This window comes from Eptatretus burgeri, chromosome 2, assembly GCF_056783735.1.
Source record: "Eptatretus burgeri isolate ZD-2024b chromosome 2, Ebu_testis_v1, whole genome shotgun sequence".
Taxonomy (NCBI): domain Eukaryota; kingdom Metazoa; phylum Chordata; class Myxini; order Myxiniformes; family Myxinidae; genus Eptatretus; species Eptatretus burgeri.
This window is the reverse complement of record NC_140962.1, coordinates 97,073,961-97,093,907: the sequence shown is the minus strand read 5'-3', so window position 1 is coordinate 97,093,907 and position 19,947 is coordinate 97,073,961. Positions and strand designations below refer to the sequence as shown.

The 19,947-nt window shown below is 45.8% G+C and overlaps 1 protein-coding gene across 1 annotated transcript in view; it reads right to left on the bottom strand.

Annotated features, from left to right (window-relative positions):
• Nucleotides 1-19,947, bottom strand: part of LOC147032632 (inositol 1,4,5-trisphosphate-gated calcium channel ITPR1-like) — a 578,387-nt gene that overhangs the window by 315,661 nt on the left and 242,779 nt on the right. Inside the window, exons 16-21 of the mRNA XM_085850787.1 lie at nt 19,681-19,893; nt 19,223-19,474; nt 18,709-18,853; nt 13,679-13,832; nt 10,458-10,645; nt 9,182-9,311 (exon numbers count right to left, since the gene is read on the bottom strand). Coding sequence (XP_085706913.1) covers nt 9,182-9,311; nt 10,458-10,645; nt 13,679-13,832; nt 18,709-18,853; nt 19,223-19,474; nt 19,681-19,893 — 1,082 coding nt within the window. The remainder of the gene's footprint in view (nt 1-9,181; nt 9,312-10,457; nt 10,646-13,678; nt 13,833-18,708; nt 18,854-19,222; nt 19,475-19,680; nt 19,894-19,947) is intronic.

Genomic DNA, 19,947 nt, shown 5'->3' with positions numbered 1-19,947 from the left:
GTCGGCCGCGGTAGGCCATGGGTCCATGGGGGGCCGGGATAGAGTAGTGGGCACGGGTGCGCCTGCTTGGTGCGGGGGCCCGGGGCGCCATTAGCCGCGTGGGCAGTGTTGTGGGCAAGGGTGACCCTCGGAAAGGGGCCTGGGAAGCCAGCCTGCCACGTGTGCGTTTCAGGGGAGGTGCCATGGGGGGCACTCCCCGGTGTGGGGAGCTGGTAGGCTCGGAGGCAGTGTAGTGCCCGGGGGTGCCATAGCGGGAGATTCGGCAGAGGGTCGTGCCTGCCAAAGGGAGCCCCGTGTCCCAGCCAGGAGACGGTGAGAGGGCACGGAGAGAAAATTACGGGGGCGAGGCCGGAAATTGTGAGGACCCCAACACAGGCGACGGGAATCTGGGTTGTTAGAACCAATAGTTTAAGCGATATGCTCTTGTTGAAAGCACCGGGGTAGTTTAACAGTTAAATGGTTAGGGGTAGATTAGGAGATGTACCCTCCGCACCATCCATCCCCTCGCTTGTCGTTGTGGGCCGCTGGACCCACTTGGTGTTAAGATCGCCGAACTCTGGGGAGGCCATTCTGAGGCTTGAGTTGGGCCTCGACACAGGACGCTAAGCTCTCCTTTGTTCCGCCTCCGGAAGGGAACGTAGGGGTTGGGAGTAGGCTAGGTGACAGGATAGGTTAGCCGAACAAAGACGATAAAGGGGGTTAGGGGACGATTTATAGTGGGGAAGTAAAAAAAAAAAAAAAAAAAAAAAGTTGGGGCTAAATTGGCTTTTTCACAAATTAAGGGAGTGGGTATGTACAGTGACAGGCAAAGGCGATAGGTTGGGAGGGAGACAGGTAGGTAGGTCCGAGCCCGCCTTCCAAGTGGCCAGCACCACCGCACTCCCTCCACCAACCTCCACTGAACGGCAAAGGCTGGCCAGCTTCATCTGTTGGCTGCGTTGCTGCAAGGCAAAGGCCGGCCCACTTCGTCTGCAGCTGCTGTGCTGCAAGGCCTGTGCCGGCCCACTTCATCTGCCGGCTGGCTGTTTTGCTGCAAGGCCTGTGCCATCGGCTGGCCGTGTTTTGCGTCAAGGCCTGTGCCGGCCAGTTCATCTGCCGGCTGTGTTTGCCTGCAGCGGCCTTCTTCTGCGGGCTGTGTTTGCCTGCTCACCTTTGCCATGCCATGCCCACTGCCCATGTTCACCAGCCCCGTTCAATTTTGCTTTGCCCCCCCCCGCCTGTTCATTTCCATGTGCGCCAGGATCCGCAAGGCAACAATTTGCAAGCTTCGAGAACTGCCCTGTTGGCAGCTACAACACGGGCCTGCAGTGGCGGCCCGTGCACCGTGTTTGTGTCCATCCATCCATTCGTTGTGCTCATTGCGTGTGCCACTTGAGCTGGCACGGAGACTGCGTTTGTGCAGCCCATGCACCGTTGTGGTTCACTGCGTTCAGTTCAAAAGGGAAGGCCTTGGACTGCGTGTGAGCAGCCAGCCACGTTCCCTGTCACCTGCATTGTTTGAGCCAGAGACTGCATGTGGGCAGCCTGGCTCCCTGCTAACTGCTTTTCTTTTGCAAAGTTCAGTGATCCTGGGCCATGGTTTAGTGTAAAATTTGTAGGTTAAGGTTAAGATGTACTGTAAATATGAGTGCGCCCCCGGCATGTATGTCTTAGCGCCGGCAATTTTATTTAAGTCGTCCGTGTCAGTGAGTTTGTTTAGATAGTTACGCAGCCCTCAGGTTATTTATTTTGGGGACACAAATACCATGAATGTCGCACTCAGGGATCCGTAGGTAAAATGTACTCGGGGAAAACTACACATGATGGCACACGAAAATTTGACGACTCGGGACGAGTCTGTAAAAAGGGGAGGGGGTAGTGTTGTGGTTACCAAATTCGCAAACCACCATTCAGGTCCCTTAGGTGAGATATCTCCGTAAGTACATGTGTAGTTAGGCCCAAACCCGTTGTCTAGTGGGAATACATGTCATTTATGCGTGCTGCGACTCTTCAGGATAGCCGTTTTTCTTTTGCTATCTTTATTTTGGACCAACCGCCATGATTACCACCACAACCACAACATCAACCACCAACCACAACGCCGCTTCACCACAACCGCCACGACCTTCACGTCACACCTCGCAACCGTCGCATCGCCACCGTTCTTGCGCCGCCTGTGGGTACCGGTGTTGGACTCGTGCAGGGCGCGCGCCGAACAGCGTGTACAAAATCACGGATTTTGTGCTTCAAAAACGGATCAAAAACGACACATGCCCACTTTTTGCCGTCCAATCGGTGAGCGAGGGGCGATTTGGCCCCGCCTCCAGGGCTTTGGAGGGCGATCGATATATGCAAATTTATGGATCAAAAAGCATTCACGCCCACTTTTTCTCGGGCCAATGGGGAGCGAGGTGAAAGGTCGAAGGGAGGGGGGTCAAAGGCGAAGCCACGGGGCTGATAAAAGCGACCGTGTTCGTCAGTCCAGAGAGTAGTAGAGTCGAGAGGGAACAGAGAGTTAAGACTTCGCGGGCGGTGGAGTTGGCAAGAAGGAGCTGGTCGTCGTCGTGTGCGTTGGAGTCGGAGCGGAGGGGACGGAGCTGTGGAGAGGCGGCGAGGGCAGACGAGGGGGTGCTCGCGTCGTGCAGGGAGCTGCACCCCAGGGAGGCCGACAGCGCGACCTGGCCGAGGTGGAGACGCTCGTCGCGGGACAATAGGAATCCTCTATACCCCGAGCATCAGCAACCCCCTCCTGTTTCCCCCCGCGCTGAGATAGTGCGACCAAGGGGGCCCCTTTCCCACCCCCTACCAGACACTGCCCGCGAGGCCCGCGGAGTTGAGGCACCATCGCCGCTCCGCGTCTCATCACCAGACGGGTAGGCCCGACCCGGTCTCGGCCTCAGGCCCGCCTCATCCTTGAGGGTTCTCTATTCTTTCCTTGGTTTTGGGTATGTGTTGTCGGCGCCGTCTGTGAAGTAAAATTGTACAAGTGTTGCCGTGTGCTCGTGTAATCGGTAGTAGATCTGCATTGTCTCATTTGCTTTTTGTGTAAATTGAATTGTGTTTTTCTTTTCTGTGTGCTTTTGGTGGAATTGAATATGTGTGCTTTCCGTTCATCGCGAATAAATGTGCTTTGTGTTGAACTGTTTCCCGCTTCGCTTCGTCATTTCCTTCATTGAATCCTCATCTTGCTTCACGTAAAGGGTTGGTAGTGGGCTGAATACGCCCGATAATTAATCGAACCGTCGAGGTCGACGATAACACCGCTCGGTTATCCCGATAGTACGGAACGGGTCGCTTAAGTGGCCCGTGTCCAAAGTCGACCTGCGGCGAGGTGCGATCGCCTGGTCTACCCTCCGCGTGGGTACTTAGGTAGGTCGAATTTGGCGAGCAACCCTATCCCACGCGGGGGCTGATTGGCTCGATCGCGGTGAGACCGAAAGGTCCACCCGTGACTGGTTCCCGGCGTTAGTCCGAGAGGGTCACGACTGGATTGTCCCTCCGGTGGGCGACGTGCCGCGATTCGAGTTACGTGGCCGTCAGCACGCCGGCGGGCGCGAATCCGCAACAATATATACATATATATATATATATATATATACATATACATATACATATACATATATATATACATATACATATATATATACACATATATATATATACACACACACACACACACACACACACACACACACACACACACACACACACACACACACACACACACACACACACACACACACACACACACACACACACACACACACACACACACACACACACACACACAAGCCGGAAGGCGGCCATGGGTCGCCGAGCATCCGATGACCTTTTAGCCCTGATCTGAGTTATTCTTGTACTAAGTACTTGCGAAATTCCAATCGAATCGGTTAACCCGTGTACGAGCAAGGGGGCTTTGAATGATCATTTTGCCCGAACAATGCACTCATTGACCTTTGACCCCTGACTGAGCCGAGATTGGTCAATATGTCCTGAAGCAAAGTTGTAGTACCCATTGAGTACTCTGTAGCTCTGAACTTTCATTTGTATCGGTTAACCCATGTAGGAGCAAGGGGGATTTGAATTGTCATTTTGCCCGAAAAAAGCATTCATTGACCTTTGACCCCTGACCGAGCCGAGATAGGTCAATATGTCCTGAGGCAAAGTTGTAGTACTCATTGAGTACGATGTACCTATGAACTTTCATTCGTATCGGTTAATCTGTGGAGGAGCAAGGGTGCCTTGAATGGCAATTTCGCCCGAAAAATGCACTTGTTGACCTTTGACCCCTGACCTACTCGAGATAGGTCATTATGCAAATGAGCAAAGTTGTACTCATTACGGTCTATAAGCATGTAAAGATTCATTCGATTCGGTTCAACCGTCTTGGAGCTAGTGTACTTTGAATTTTCAGCGGGAATGCTCAATGGCCCTCGGACATCCAAGTTGAGAGGGTCACCATTTGGAAACTATAAGACAGAGAAAAAAAATGGATGTCATATAGCGGATAGAGAATCACCTTAAGATTATGCATACCAAATCTCATCGAGTTCCATCTCCTGATAACTACTCGGTATCAATTTGATACCGGTACCGAAAATGCGGTTTGATATCGGAAATCCCCAAAGTTCGAGGGGGTGCTGTGGGTGAACAAAGATATAAATCGAAAATCCAGCTCGATCGTTTGTGCATAATGCATTCCAGATAATTAGTATGAATTTTCATGACCATCCGACCATAACCCTAGGAGGAGTAGCTTTTTTTTGTGTACCTTGTCGAGGCTCGTCTGAGAGCGATAGAGAGCATTTGGCGCGAAGGCACCTCCAGCTCTCACATATTATCGATTCTTGCATCAATTGCCCTTTGACCCCTGACCAAAGCGAAATCGGTCAATATGTCATGAGGCAAAGTTGTTGTACTTATCGAGTACCATGAACCTGCAAAGTTTCATTCGTATCGATGCACTCACCTGGTCGCTTGGGGCCTTCAATTTTCGCCAATTTTCGCGCATACACTAATTGTAGGGGGCGCTGTGGGTAGAGTATTCCATATATCACAAAAACCGGAATATATTTGATAGAGCATCACCTGTAAATCATTCGTGCCAAATTTCATAACCCTACGTGGGATAATGGCTTTCGGAATCGATTTCGCGTGAATGGTACCAATTTTGAAGATTTTTCGGTTGTTGCAAGGGAACCAAAGTGTCCGAAGCAACCATCTCCATTTCCAAAGCACTAGGTCTTAAGATGTACCTACCACTCGAGTTTGGTCAAAATCCGCCCACGTTTACTACCAATTATGCTGATGACAAACGATCAAACATCCAAACAAACAAACAGACAGAACAAGCCGGTAGGCGACATGGCTGCTCGCTCTAGATGGAAAGCTGGCCGACGCGACGAGCCGATATTCATGTACATGCTATCAATCAATTTAGCACAATAAATAAGATTATCACAGCCCTCTTAGTTTGCGCACAGAAACCCGCCTTGTGAAATTTCAGGCATGTTTCCAAAGAGACTCGAACAAATGGCAGCCCTGGTAATTCCATTTATCTATTCGCTAAAGATTTTATTTTTTTATATGATGCTGTAAGACATTCTCCTTGGGCACAAAAAACAGGTCCCTCGGAGGTATTGATTTTTTTGTTCAGTCCACAATAAGTGTACGATGTACGATAAAGTATTTTAGCTGTTGCTAAGCAACGGAGGTGTGCATAGCAACCATTCATTTTTGTGTACATGCGAGCCACATTGTACACATTTCATCCAAGTTTCATCAAAATCAGACTCTTTCTCTTCGAGATATTCACAATTAACCGTTTCTGAAATGTTCCACATGTACTCACCCAAAACCTATCTCCTCCTCCAAATATTTTTTGTTAGGGCTGCAAATTGGCATGAAGGGAGCGAGATAGATTGCACACAGAACTCTAAGCTTCGATTTTTCGAATTTTTTTTGATTTTTTGACCACTTTCAAGGGCCGTTGCTCTGCCGTTTCTTAGGCTCGGGGTCCCATATTCGAAAGCACACTATTCCCAGAAATATTGGTCCTCCCTACCAAATTTCATTGGAATCGGTTGAGTGGTTTAGCCCCTAGGCTTGACCAAATTTCGCGGACAGACAGACAGATGGAAATGTCCAGAATAAGGGTGCTCTTAGACATATATATATATATATATATATATATATATATATATATATATATATATATATATATATATATATATATACATATATAGAAATATATATATATATAGAAATATATATATATAGAAATATATATACATATATAGAAATATATATATATATAGAAATATATATACATATATAGAAATATATATATAGAAATATATATATATATATATATATATATATATATATATATACATATATACATATATATATATATATATATATATTGAAATATATATATATATAGAAATATATATATATATATATAGAAATATATATATATATATATATATATATATATATATATATATATATATATATATATTGAAATATATATATATATATATTGAAATATATATATATATATATATATATATTGAAATATATATATATATATATATATATATTGAAATATATATATATATATATATATATTGAAATATATATATATATATATATATATTGAAATATATATATATATATATATATATATATATATATATATATATATATATATATATATATATATATATATATATATATATATATATATATATATATATATAGAAATATATATATATATTGTTGTGGTTACCAAATTCGCAAACCACCATTCAGGTCCCTTAGGTGAGATATCTCCGTAAGTATATGTGTAGTTAGGCCCAAACCCGTTGTCTAGTGGGAATAAATGTTATTCATGCGTGCTGCGACTCTTCAGGATAGCCGTTTTTCTTTTACTATCTTTAATTTGGACCAACCGCCATTGTTACAACCACAACAACATCAACCACCCACCGCGGCGCCGCTTCACGTCACACCTCGCAACCGTCGCATCGCGCACCGAGCAGCGTGTACAAAACCACGGATTTGCCACTTCAAAAACGGATCAAAAACGACACACGCCCACTTTTGTTCCGTCCAATCGGTGAGCGAGGGGCGATTTTGGCCCCGCCCCCAGGGCATTGGAGGGCGATCGATATATGCAAATTTATGGATCAAAAAGCATTCACGCCCACTTTTTCTCGGGCCAATGGGGAGCGAGGTGAAAGGTCGAAGGGAGGGGGTCAAAGATGAGAGAGCGAAGCCACGGGGCTGATATAAGCGACCGCGTTCGTCAGTCAAGTGGAAAAGAGTTAAGACTTCGCGGGCGGTGGAGTTGGGAAGAATAAGCAAGAAGGAGTTGGTCGTCGTCGTGTGCGTTGGAGTCGGAACGGAGGGGACGGAGCTGTAGAGAGGCGGCGAGGGCAAACGAGGGGGTGCTCGCGTCGTGCAGGGAGCTGCACACCAGGGAGGCCGACGGCGCGACCTGGCCGAGGTGGAGACGCTCATCGCGGGACTCGAGGCAGAGTAGAAATCCTCTATACCCCGAGCATCAGAAACCCCCTCCTGTTTCCCCCCGCGCTGAGATAGTGCGACCAAGGGGGCCCCTTTCCCACCCCCTACCAGACACTGTCCGCGAGGCCCGCGGAGTTGAGGCACCATCGCCGCTCCGCGTCTCATCACCAGACGGGTAGGCCCGACCCGGTCTCGGCCTCAGGCCCGCCTCATCCTTGAGGGCTCTCTTTTCTTTTGTTTTTGGGAATGTGTGTTGTCAGCGCCGTCTGTGAAGTAAAATTGTATAAGTGTTGCCGTGTGCTCGCGTAATCGGTATTAGATCTGCATGGTCGCATTTGCTTTTTGTGTAAAAAATTGCATTGTGTTTCTCTTCTTTTCTATGTGCTTTTGGTGGAATTGAATATGTGTGCTTTCCGTTCGTCGCGAATAAATGTGCTTTGTGTTGAACTGTTTCCCGCTTCGCTTCGTCATTTCTTTCATTGAATCCTCATCTTGCTTCACGTAAAGGGTTGGTAGTGGGCTGAATACGCCCGATAATTAATCGAACCGTCGAGGTCGACGAATAACACCGCTCGGTTATCCCGATAGTACGGAACGGGTCGCTTAAGTGGCCCGTGTCCGAAGTCGACCTGCGGCGAGGTGCGATCGCCCGGTCTACCCTCCGTGTGGGTACTTAGGTAGGTCGAATTTGGCGAGCAACCCTATCCCACACGGGGGCCGATTGGCTCGATTGCGGTGAGACCGAAAGGTCCACCCGTGACTGGTTCCCGGCGTTAGTCCGAGAGGGTCACGACTGGATTGTCCGTCCGGTGGGCGACGTGCCGCGATTCGAGTTACGTGGCCGTCAGCACGCCGGCGGGCGCGAATCCGTAACAATATATATAGAAATATATATATATATATATATATATATATAGAGAAATATATATATATATATAAAAAAAATATATATATTTTACTTGAGCTCCAAGTAATATATATATATATATATATATATATATATATATATATATATATATATATATATATATATATATATATATATATATATATATATATATATATATATATATATATATATATATATATATATATATATATATATATATATATATATATATATATATATATATATATATATATATATATACCTGGTGTTGGCGCAGTTGTTGGAGCAGCGGCTTGGGATCCAAAAGGTCCTGAGTTCAAGCCCCGTTGGACCACTGAATTAATACATCAGGAGGTTGACTCAGCCTGTCATCCTTCCGAGGTCGGCGAAGTGAGTACCAGTGTACTGGGCCCGGTGTATGCCCCGGTTAGAATAGGTGTACCATATCCCTGTGTCGTAAGAGGCGACCAGGGTTGCGTCAGGAAGGGCATCCGGCGTAAAACCTTTGCCAAAATCACTATGCGGATCATAACGGATGATCCACTGTGGCGACCCCAAACGGGAGCAGCCGAAAAAAGAAGAAGTATATATATATATATATTGATAGATAGATTTATTTATTTATTTATATATTGCAGGTAAGATATACATACGTTTTAGGGTAATGATACTGCAGGTAATAATGACTGATAAATAATAACAATAATGCTTTTACAGAATATGGATCAAACTGCATTATTAAAACAAATAAACAAAAAAACTAAAACTAGTTTGCTGTACCTCCATTTTCCAAATGGTTAAGCTTCATTGTTTCTTCACTGGAGATATGGGGATTGATCTTTTCAAACTCCTGCTTGAAGATGGAGAGCAGACAGGATATTCTGTAATCCAGTCGCACGTTCAGGATGAACTGGGGGTGGGTTTGGTGGGACAGTGGTGAGGAAAGGGGGGGAGGGGCAAGGATGACCTCGATCTCACTTTGTTGTGGACAACACTCGGCCACAAATTTCAAGTTTCATTCATAAAGCAACTTTTATTTTGTATGTCGTGATGAGGTTCTTGGAGGAAATCGTATTTTGCAAACCTTTTGCATTTCACACTTGCAGAAATACATTGGCTTGTTTGGTATTCCCATCTGAATACTTGCCTCATGATGCTGGAATCTTAGGTTCAAATCTCATATACTTTCGGATACCGCTATTCGTGGGGGCTATGTACCTGGAAAATGCCGCGAATAGTGAATCCGCAAATAGCGGGGCATTGTTTCAATGGAAAAGGGGGGCATCGGCTCCCGGCAGTTCATGATTCATGAGGGGAAAATAAAAAAATCCCACGAAAAATTGCAAAAACCGCGAATATATCCACAAAAAACCGTGAACATGCTCACTTGAAAACACGAACAAAAACTGCAAATACGCAAAGCAAAGGGGAATGTCGAAGCAGGTCACATTTTACAAACTGCAAATACACGGGGTTCACAAATAGCGAGGTCTGACAGTACTGTGTTTATTTGTTCAATGTCTTCTCATGTTCTGGTAATTGGCAGTTAAAATACATCAATCACCAAACAGTTTCAAGTTGGGAGAAATGACAATCACCATAAATGCGTTGAAGAACTGCAGAACAGAGGATGCAAAAGCACAACCAATTCAAGGTATATTTTACATCAAAGAGGAAGAAAGGCACATTGTTATCCTTTGCCCATTTTTCACAAAAAATAAACGAGTTGGTTGTGATTTTGAATTTACCTCACTGTGATTATCACAGTGTTTGTGGTTTAAATACAACAATTTCTCCTGATTAAATCTTTGTCTCATGCAAAATATGTACAAGCTTTGCAATGAGTCTTACTTCCCTGTCAAAACAAATCCACCTCATTGGAGTAATTTGAGGAAGGTAATACGACTTTGCTCATGCTTTTCAACTATCTTCTCCAGAAGAAAACCTTTTTCGTTTTTCATTCTTGAATACCATCCCATACTGACATCGTCATATCAAATTAGTCATTTTGCTTGAGCTGCAACAATACCTCACAGAACACGAGCTCCAAACACACCTGCAGGATCTCAATGATCTTCCTCTTTGTATCCATCACAAGGACGTCTTCTCGGTCGAGTCTTGCTTCATTATTTCCCAAGTGCTTGTTGGGGATTGCGGAACAGGAAGGTAGCAGGACGCTTCCACCCAGTACCACTTGGCTCATAAGCTCGCCCACACCATGAATCGAACGCATCATGTGGCTGCCTGAATGCAAATGAAGACGCATCAACACAAGATGTTAAATTATTCAATACTTGCTTCGCTGACGGGAATATTAAGAGATGGGGGGGGGGGAGAAACAGGGAGGGAGAGAGAGGAGGAAGAGAGAGGAGGGAGGGAGGGGAGATAGAGAGGAAGGAGGTGAGGGATAGAGAGTAAGGAGGGGAGGGAGAGAGGATGGAGAAGAGAGAGGGTGGGGTGGAGAGAGGAGGGATCGGGGAAAGAGGAGGGGGGAAGTGGGAAGCGAGAGGGGGTTTGGTAGGAGTTGACGTGAGGGGAGGGATTTCTGGACTTTATGTTTCATAGTGAGACTTCTGGAGAAATGAGGGGGGGTAACACAGGATTGAACGAAATGGAGTACAATTAACAGCAAGTCAATACAGCATGCTGAGACCCTCCAGAGATGTTTCTGGGTGGTGGGGTGGGGGGGGGGGTTTGGAAGGAGATAAGCGTGAGGGTAGGGGGAGAGAGAAAGCAGCGTGATGGTAATGGAAGGGAAGGCATTGTGAGGGGAAGGGAAGGGAAGGTAGTGTGAGGGGAAGGAAAGGCAGTGTTAGGGGAGGGGAGGTCAGCGAGAGGAGAGGGAAAGGGAAGGCAGCGTGAGGGGACGGGAAAGGAAGGCAGCATGAGGGGAGGGGAGGGCGATAAAACGCACCCAAACAGCAACATTTTATTTTTAACCGCTGGGTTCCATATAAAACCAGGCAAGAACATTTAAAACCTGTGCTATCTACCTGACAAAGGCCTGACTGCATACATGCATGCTTGCACACAGGGCAACCTTTTCAACCATCCGGTCGGCTCACTCTGAATCGGATTTGGACGTGCTACACGATGGGGAAGCAGTTTTAAATGCAAAACCAAACAGTCAGTCCTAAACAGCCCCCCATACAAGTTCATACAACCTCCTCGCGGTCCATGCTCACTGTACACGTGCACCAGAGATGAACTGTACTCATCCTTATCTCGCACACGTGCATGGATTATCACCAGCATGCTCAACTTTACCCACACCTGCACTGTGTAGCACGTCATCTGTGGTTTCGGTGCCGCAGCATGTCCACTCCCCACATGCCGAAGTACATGGGTCGCGAGACGGCCGCCCACCGCACAACAGGCCTGGTTGCAAATTTGGTTCACGTGTGCGCGAAACCCATGCACAACACACAAGTAATCAAGCAAGCAAGCAAGCATGCACACCCCCACAGAGAGTCCCTTTACAAATACGAATCCACAAATTTGTGATTCGTACATATGCAGATCAGGCATTCGATGATGTGTGTGAGTAAAGTGAAAAGAAAAAATTGAGCCCTTTATCATTAAGAAACTTTTGCGGCCTGTTTCGCATCAAGGCATTGTTGAGAAGGCCAAAAAATGGCAAATTAAGACCGCCACAATGGAGAGTGAGGCAACAGAGGATGACGCTGTCGATACAATTTCTCCAAATTACCATAATGGGTTTGAGGGTGATAAAAACAATAATAAAATGTTGTTAATTAAAACTTGATATTGAAATAAATGTATTAAATCTGAAATGGAAAATGTACTCAAAAATGGTATGATTCGATGTGCTTCAACATGTATCCACAGGGAATTGGACAGGGAATATGATTTCAGTATAACTGGAATATGGGTCTAAGGAAATGTCCAGATGCATTCACTGAGCTCTAATTGCTTCAAGATAGTATATATTCCCTCGTCTATTAGAAGCAGAGTGACTTTTAACTGACATACTATAGAAATCTATCAAAATGCCCAAAAGGGTTGAAGTTTGACATCATTCCATCATTCTGTGTGTCATTCTGTGGTGGGAGAGAATCTACACATCTGGGTTTGAAATATATGTGACAACCATTAAACCAAATCAAGTTTGTGGCTGCACGAAGGCTGAAGATGAGCTCCACCTGGGAATATCAAGACTTGACAAACTGTGGCGCCAGCATTTGGAAATAAAGAATACTATGTCTCACTGGATTCTATATAAAGGACTTAACTTTATCATACATTTCAGAGATCTGGAGCAAGTTTGTGTTCCTTTTATTTCCCAAGTGGTGGTCATGGATGCCTCCATATGCACATATGCATGCATTTGTTTGTATTTATTTATGTTGTTTGTTCAATAAATGACTCAAATGTGCAGGATGACTTAGAAATTTCTTATACAACACCTTGATAAAGGATCATTAAATAACGCCATTAATTATGTTCAAAAGGGGTGTTTAAATTAAGTCCTTGTGGTGTCCATCTTATTTACCCTGTGAATCCCACCCCCATCCCTCTCCCTTACACAGATCTCCTAATGTATCTGTTCCCCACTGCTTTTTCCTTCCCCCTCTCACCCCTCTTGTCCACTACTCCCCTTGTTGTAGATTCTGTGTGTTAGCTCTCATACAAGCCTTAATGGTGCATTCAAAAAAAACCCCCAAATACCTAATTATCATCAGTGCACTACCTTGGAGTTCCCTGAGTAGGGTGTATGCAGTTTGGGGCCGTGAGGTTTCACGGTTTTGGAGTTATGGAGGAGACACACTGACACACACACACACACTGACACACACACACACACACACACACACACACACACACACACACACACACACACACACACACACACACACACACACACACACACACACACACACACACACACACACACACACACACACACACACACAGACACATTATATCGATGCATGATAACATGAAAAACGTATTTGGCAATGAGCTCGGTCTACAAACAAAATAATCTAATTCAGTCTCAGCTGAACATGATTGGTTGCTGAAAAAAACATTTCCATGGCCGGAGATTGAATGAAATACTGTATTGTGAACGGAGTTGGTATTTTTAGTCGTATATAAAATGCCAGGCTTTTATACATGTCCAACTGCAAATGAAATATAATAAATCCCATGGTGAAACAGGAGATTTCCCAGGCAGAGTTAATCAATTTAGCAAGAAATTACAGATGTTTGACCAAGATCAGTTCAACACAGAAATTATTGTGCAAATGTTCAGACCACGATGGATAGAAGTCTTTTCAGGATTGTTTCGTGCTAGTCCCCGACGCCTCTTTCCACAGTCGAGGATTGCAAGCAATGTGCGGGTGAGGCGCAGGAGGCCTGCAAAGCTGTAGAAACCGAAGTAGATGAGATGGCGAGCCAAGTTCACCACCTGTATGCAGAAAATTGAACTTAGTTCATGCATTTCATGAGTTTCAGGGATAACTCCATACAACTGATTGAATTATCATTTCATCAGTGATTATTTGAAGCTTGCAAGATCAACCTAGATTACATCAATATTAAGAGATAATTCTGTGTTTGGAAAAAGATGCAAAGATGGCTTATTGACATTCTTTGTCAAATTCTCGCTTACAGCCTCTTAACTTGAACTGGTATTTAAGATCTCCAAAAAAGGCCATATATTGATTATGCAAACATAGGATGGTGGGGGTGTCGGTCAGGTCAGGTGTGGGAGCCTGCAGCAACCGGAGCAGCATGTCGCTGTGTCCACATTCCGCCAGTACTCCAGGGGCCTCTATCTGGCCATCCTACAGATAGATGCCTGGCTCACCCCCATCTCCTTGAGATGCTGATCAACCTGCTGCAACCAAGAGGAACGTAGTCAGTCCGTTGGCCTCTTCCACTCACAAGGCTCCCTCGCCTCAGCCTGATATGCCTCAACTCCCTGAACAGCTCCGCTCTGCAATAAAGCCTGGCCCTGCGACTCTGGTCAATGATATCCACTGTCCCTTGGGAGACAAAGTTATTTTTTGCTGGACGGTGAGTTCCAAGACATACACCAGAAACATCAAGGATGGTCGTCATGAAGGCACTCCACAACTCTTCAAGATTCCCCAAAACACCCAGACCCCCCTCCCCCCCAAATCCATACTCAGCCTGTTTGCAAACTCCTCAGCTACCCTCTCATCCTTGAGCTTGCCAACATCCAGCTTAGGCTGGGATGATACCATTCTTCTGGATTTAAGCTGAAACTTAAGAGTTTCTACAACAAGCCTGGAGTCGGTATTGAGGAACTGAGTACTCTGGTAGACCCTGCAGTTCTGAATCGTCCTCCTGCACCCATCAACGAGCACATGGTCAATCTCCTTTGCCACACCACCAGCGTTGGAATACACCACAGATCCCTGGAGCTTTACTCCACTTCAACCGGTTCACCGAAGCCTGTGTTTCCACAAGCGAAGGTGGACCACAGTTGATTGGAGGGTCAGCAACAGTGATTGTAACACCCCTGACGTCCAACTCAACAACTGGTGGATCAGCCTGGTACAAATGCTCAAAGTAACCGGCCCTGCGGGCCTTTATTTCGGACTTCTTTGTCAAGAGCCGACCACCCTCTGCTCCAACTGCAGTACACCGAGGGATGGGCTTGGATGAACGCAATGCGCGAATTCAACTATGAGCAGGACAAGAATCACCTGACGAAAGGTGATGCTCTACCCCCTCACAGATTCCTCGCACATCGGCCTCCTTGTCCACCCTTAGCGCAGGTACAGTTTTACGCCTCAGCTGCCTGAACAGCTCAGCTCTGCCATTCAGCCCAGCCCTGTGACTCAGGTCAATCGTATCCAGTGTCCCTTGAGAGACAAAATTATTCTTTGCACTACGGTGAGTTCCAAGACATCCACTGGCAACATCAAAGATGGTGGTCTTGAAGGCACTCCACAGCTATTCAGGATCTCCCAAAGCACCCAGACCACCACCCCCTCCCCCAAATCTCCACTCAGCTTGCTCGCAAACTCCCTCAGTTACCCTCACATCCTTGAGCTTGCCAACATCCAGCCTAGGCTGGGATGGTACCATTCCCCTGGATTTAAGGTGCAACTTTAGAGTTGCTTCAACAAGCTGGTGGTCAGTATTGAGGAACTGAGTACTCCAGTAGACCCTGCAGTTCTGGATTATCCTCCAGCGACCATCAACGAGCACAAGGTCAATCTCCTTTGCCACACCGCCAGCATTGGAATCCCAAGCCCAGCGATGAGCTTGTGGGCGCTGAAACCATGAACCGGCCACCCAAATTCCATGACCTTAGTGCTGTTCAGGTTCACAGTTCTAGACCCATGGAGACCAACACACATCTCATCACCATCCCTCTCAGTTCCAGTTGATGCAATGAAATCCCCCAAGACGAGAAGTGTATCTCGCCTGGGGTACTGATCAACCACAGACTCGAGCATGGCATAGAATGCGTCCTTCACGGTGCATCACTCGCCTCAGTCGAAGCATGAACAGAGACCAGGGAAATGACACCCAAGGAGTGACGAATCCTTAGTCTCTTAGTACGCTCGTTACCCGGTGTTACCTCAATTATCATTGGAGTCAGCCTATTGGACACAGTGGTAGCAACTCCTTGGGCATGCTGACCATCAGAGCAACCAGACCAATAGTAGGCATAACCACCCGCCATGATCTCACCGCAATCCGGTCTCCGAATCTCAGAGAGTGCTGCAATACCGATGTCCAAATGCTTGAGCTCAGATGATAACAGAGACAGGTGATCATCCTCTCTTCGGGATAGGACATTCCAGGAACCCACCCGAAGGGACCGCTTCAGGTTAACCCAAGGAGACCGCCGTCTGGTGGACGTCACCTCAGCACCACTCTGACACACTCTCCCGCAATCTGACCCGGAAATGTGACCCGTGGTTTCCCTCCTATCATCACAAATTGGGGGTCCCGAAGGCTTTGCCCATATTCCTTCATCCGTTGAGCTGCCCTGTGAAGGGAAGCTGCACAGGAGGTACTCCCACTGAGTGGGTTTTCAGATTTTTTTTGTGCTTCAGAATGTTTTGTGGAATGAAGGGTTTTATGGTGGCTTGAGTGCAAATCCTGCCACCAACCTCCGAATAAGAAGTAATTCAACTGCAGGAGGACCTCCGCAAACACAGTTGGGCACTAGATATGGATGACCGTGAGCTCACAAGGAGCTCCTCCGGCCTTTGACAGGTTTTGTTTTTAATCCTGCTGGGTGTCCATATCCAAACACCATCCTCACCAGGAAACCTGGTGGGGGAGATGGTTGAGTCGCCAACAACCCGACCATGAAACAGGTTAGTTCAGGTTTACATGATCCCTGCAGCAAGTCATATATCTGATCTGGTCTGACCTGACAATAACTTTCCTGGGTTTCCTGGGTCAAAATTAAGATCCAGGCTTTCATCGACATCTTGGATACTGTTATCTTGTCTGTATCTGTTTGTGGTGAGGATGTTGAGGTCACTGAGATTCACTTACCTTGGCAGTGACATTCATGTCTCCACGTGAGCCAGAGATCAATAGATGTCTGGGTCTGGCCTGTGGACTCATGGATTCACTGGATCATGGGGTGTGGCGGTGTCGGTACCTATGCAGGAGGACGAAAATCCGAGTCTTCAGGTCCTTGGTGCTTCCAGTCTTGCTCTATGGATGTGAGACTTGGACTCTGACCAGGGATCTGAGATGGCGACTTAACTCCTTCGGTACAAGGTCTCTTCGGAGAATCCTTGGCTATCGCTGGTCAGACTTTGTGTCCAACGAGCAGTTGATGAGAGAGGACTCAGATGAGATTTGTTACCTATATACTCCATGAGCGTCAGCTCGGCTGTATGGACGTGTAGCTCATTTTCATGACGCTGATCCTGCTCACCGGATTCTCTCAGCAAGGGAGCCTCGTGAGTGGAAGAGGCCAACAGGCTGACCATGTTCCTCATGGTTGTAGCAGGTTGATTGGCATCTCAAGGAGATGGGGATGGGCCAGGCATCTGCCTGGGGGTTGACCAGATGGAGGCTTCTGGAGTACTGGCAGAAAGTGGATGCAGCGACGCACTGCTCCGGCTCATGCTCCATACCTGAGCCGAGTCCCCCCTCTAGGGATTTAGGCAGGCAGTGAAAGCACCGCCACCTCATGTCATCCCCCATCATGACCCATCATCATTATTATTCTCATTAACCTCTCTTTACCCAACCCTCCAACCTGCTGGTTTCATGTCGTTTCCTTCTGTCTCTGTCTCCGTCTCTGTCTCTGTCTCTCCCTTTAATGATTATGCCAAATTATTGGCTTCCTACTCCAATGTCAGTTCAACCTTGCTCTTCCATGGGCCTCACTTGTGAAAAAAAAAAACGAAGTACCATTTGTTTTAATTAGTTCAGGGACCTGAGTGGCACTGCCTGTTAATAGGAAGAATGTTAGCAGTTATCTGACATTGTCCAGAGAAAATTTGAGTTCACCAAGGTGTGGACAGGCATCACATCTATGCCAGAGATAAAGCTGATTAACTACTCACTGATGGGCATGAATGAAAGAAACATGAATGAAACATGAATGAAACATTCATGAAATAGTTGTCTCCAGCCTTTCAGATGTCTATTAAAAGCAAAATTAATAGCAATACATGCAGGGAAACAAAGAAATCGAGATATTTCCATGATGTCGAGAGAACTGGAATTTGATGGGCTGGAAGGGGATCCACAGATGGGTTTCCATGACTTCACGGTCCACAGCATGCATCCATGCAGGCTGCACAACTTTGGATTCTGCGATTCTTTGTGTCCCGGCTTGAGAGAGTCACCCTGTCCAGTCTGACCTTTTCATTGTCCAAATAAATGCTGACTTTGGATTTTTTGGCCACTCAAACATTCTATTGGATGATGATGATGGTGTAACCACATCCCACAGCTGCACATCTCTTCCAAATCACACATTTTTTTTCATTGCCATCTCAGTTTTTCCCATCGTACCACACGAGAGTGAATAGGAAAAAAATTGCTGCCTGATAATTGTGTTCTACAAACGACACTCAACACCATTTGTAGATGATCATTCTGTGTGATCACGGTTGTGAGGCAGTCTATTTCTGGGGCAATATGCACGAGTTGAATTGAAATTTTTTTCAACAAGGACTGGAAAATGATCAGGTAAAACATCGATATTCACTTCATTTATGTAAAAATGATTCAGTATGTAAATTATCATTGGCAAAAAAGGACTGTGTGAGTCCTTTAACATTATGGAGTCCGATAATATTCAGATCTTATACATAGAAAAGCACCTCAAATGTTAACTTGTTCTTCTCATGTTCCGCGAATGGGAAGCTTTCGCACAGCACCTCACGGAAGTAGGCTTCCACAAATGTTATGGTGGCCGAGAACCTTGGCTGCATGTCATCTCGCACATCTTCGCTTCTGGAATCATAGCTGCAACAACATTTTTATTCTTGTTTCCAGAATGTTTACTTTATTTTGTAAGGAATTATATTTTTATATGGTATAGAAGTAAAGGCTCATGGAAAAAACAACAACATGGCATTAGCTGAGGCAATGGAGTGGAGAAAGAAAACAAGAGATCTCAGACTATAGAGGCAGACAGACAGATAGCACAATGGGTTGGAGTAGAAACTTGACAATGAAGGGCATGCAAACAGATGGGGCAGCTGACAAAAAATAAATGAAAGGTTTGACTGCATTTATATGGTCCATTTCATTTTTTTTAAGTTGACCAGTATACTAAAAGTAATAAAAAGTTTGGCTTCAGCTTTCTCGTTTTAGGTCACAAACTTCACCAACCTATTGATGTTGATGGTGTATGGGATGTCAGACCAGAGCCGTGCATATTTTACAGATGTAACAGGTTCCTGTGGATCACGATCGACATGCATATGCAACATGAGGCGGCAGAACGCAGCCCGTAAGTCAAAGGGCAGATGCTCATCAGACATACACAGGAGGAGCTGTTGGACACCTAGTTGTGATGAAATGCTGTTGATTGCTAAGTACTGTCGGTCCAAACACATCTGAGAAAAGAGGCACAGCTGGTACCTAGAGAGAGTGAGCAGGTAAATGTGAGTAACAAAAGCACAAAGGAGCCAAGGTCATTCTTTAACTCTTAATCTAAAGAGAAAACAAGGAATGCTGGTTTAAAAAGAGCGATACTCAAGCAACAAAATCAACTTTGTAGAAAAACTTAAACGAGCCAGTTTGAAAGAAATAAATGCAAATAGGTCAAGTAATTGTAGCACAATGACCTGTAGTAAACGAGAACCTGCCGATCTTGCTTGCTGCCTTCCTCAGTATCCCGAGTTAGCTCTTGGATGCTCTTGCTCATGGATTCACCATTTTCATTGCGCCAAAAAAGCCAAACCTCTTGTCGCTTGTCTTCCTGACCCATCTCATCCTTTTCATCCCCTTCCTCATTATCCTCATCTTCATCTTCCTCCTCTGTGACTGGTAACACTAACCTAGAACAAAAACGTGGGAAATTACTTGTGAATAGCAACATTGCAAATATAGGG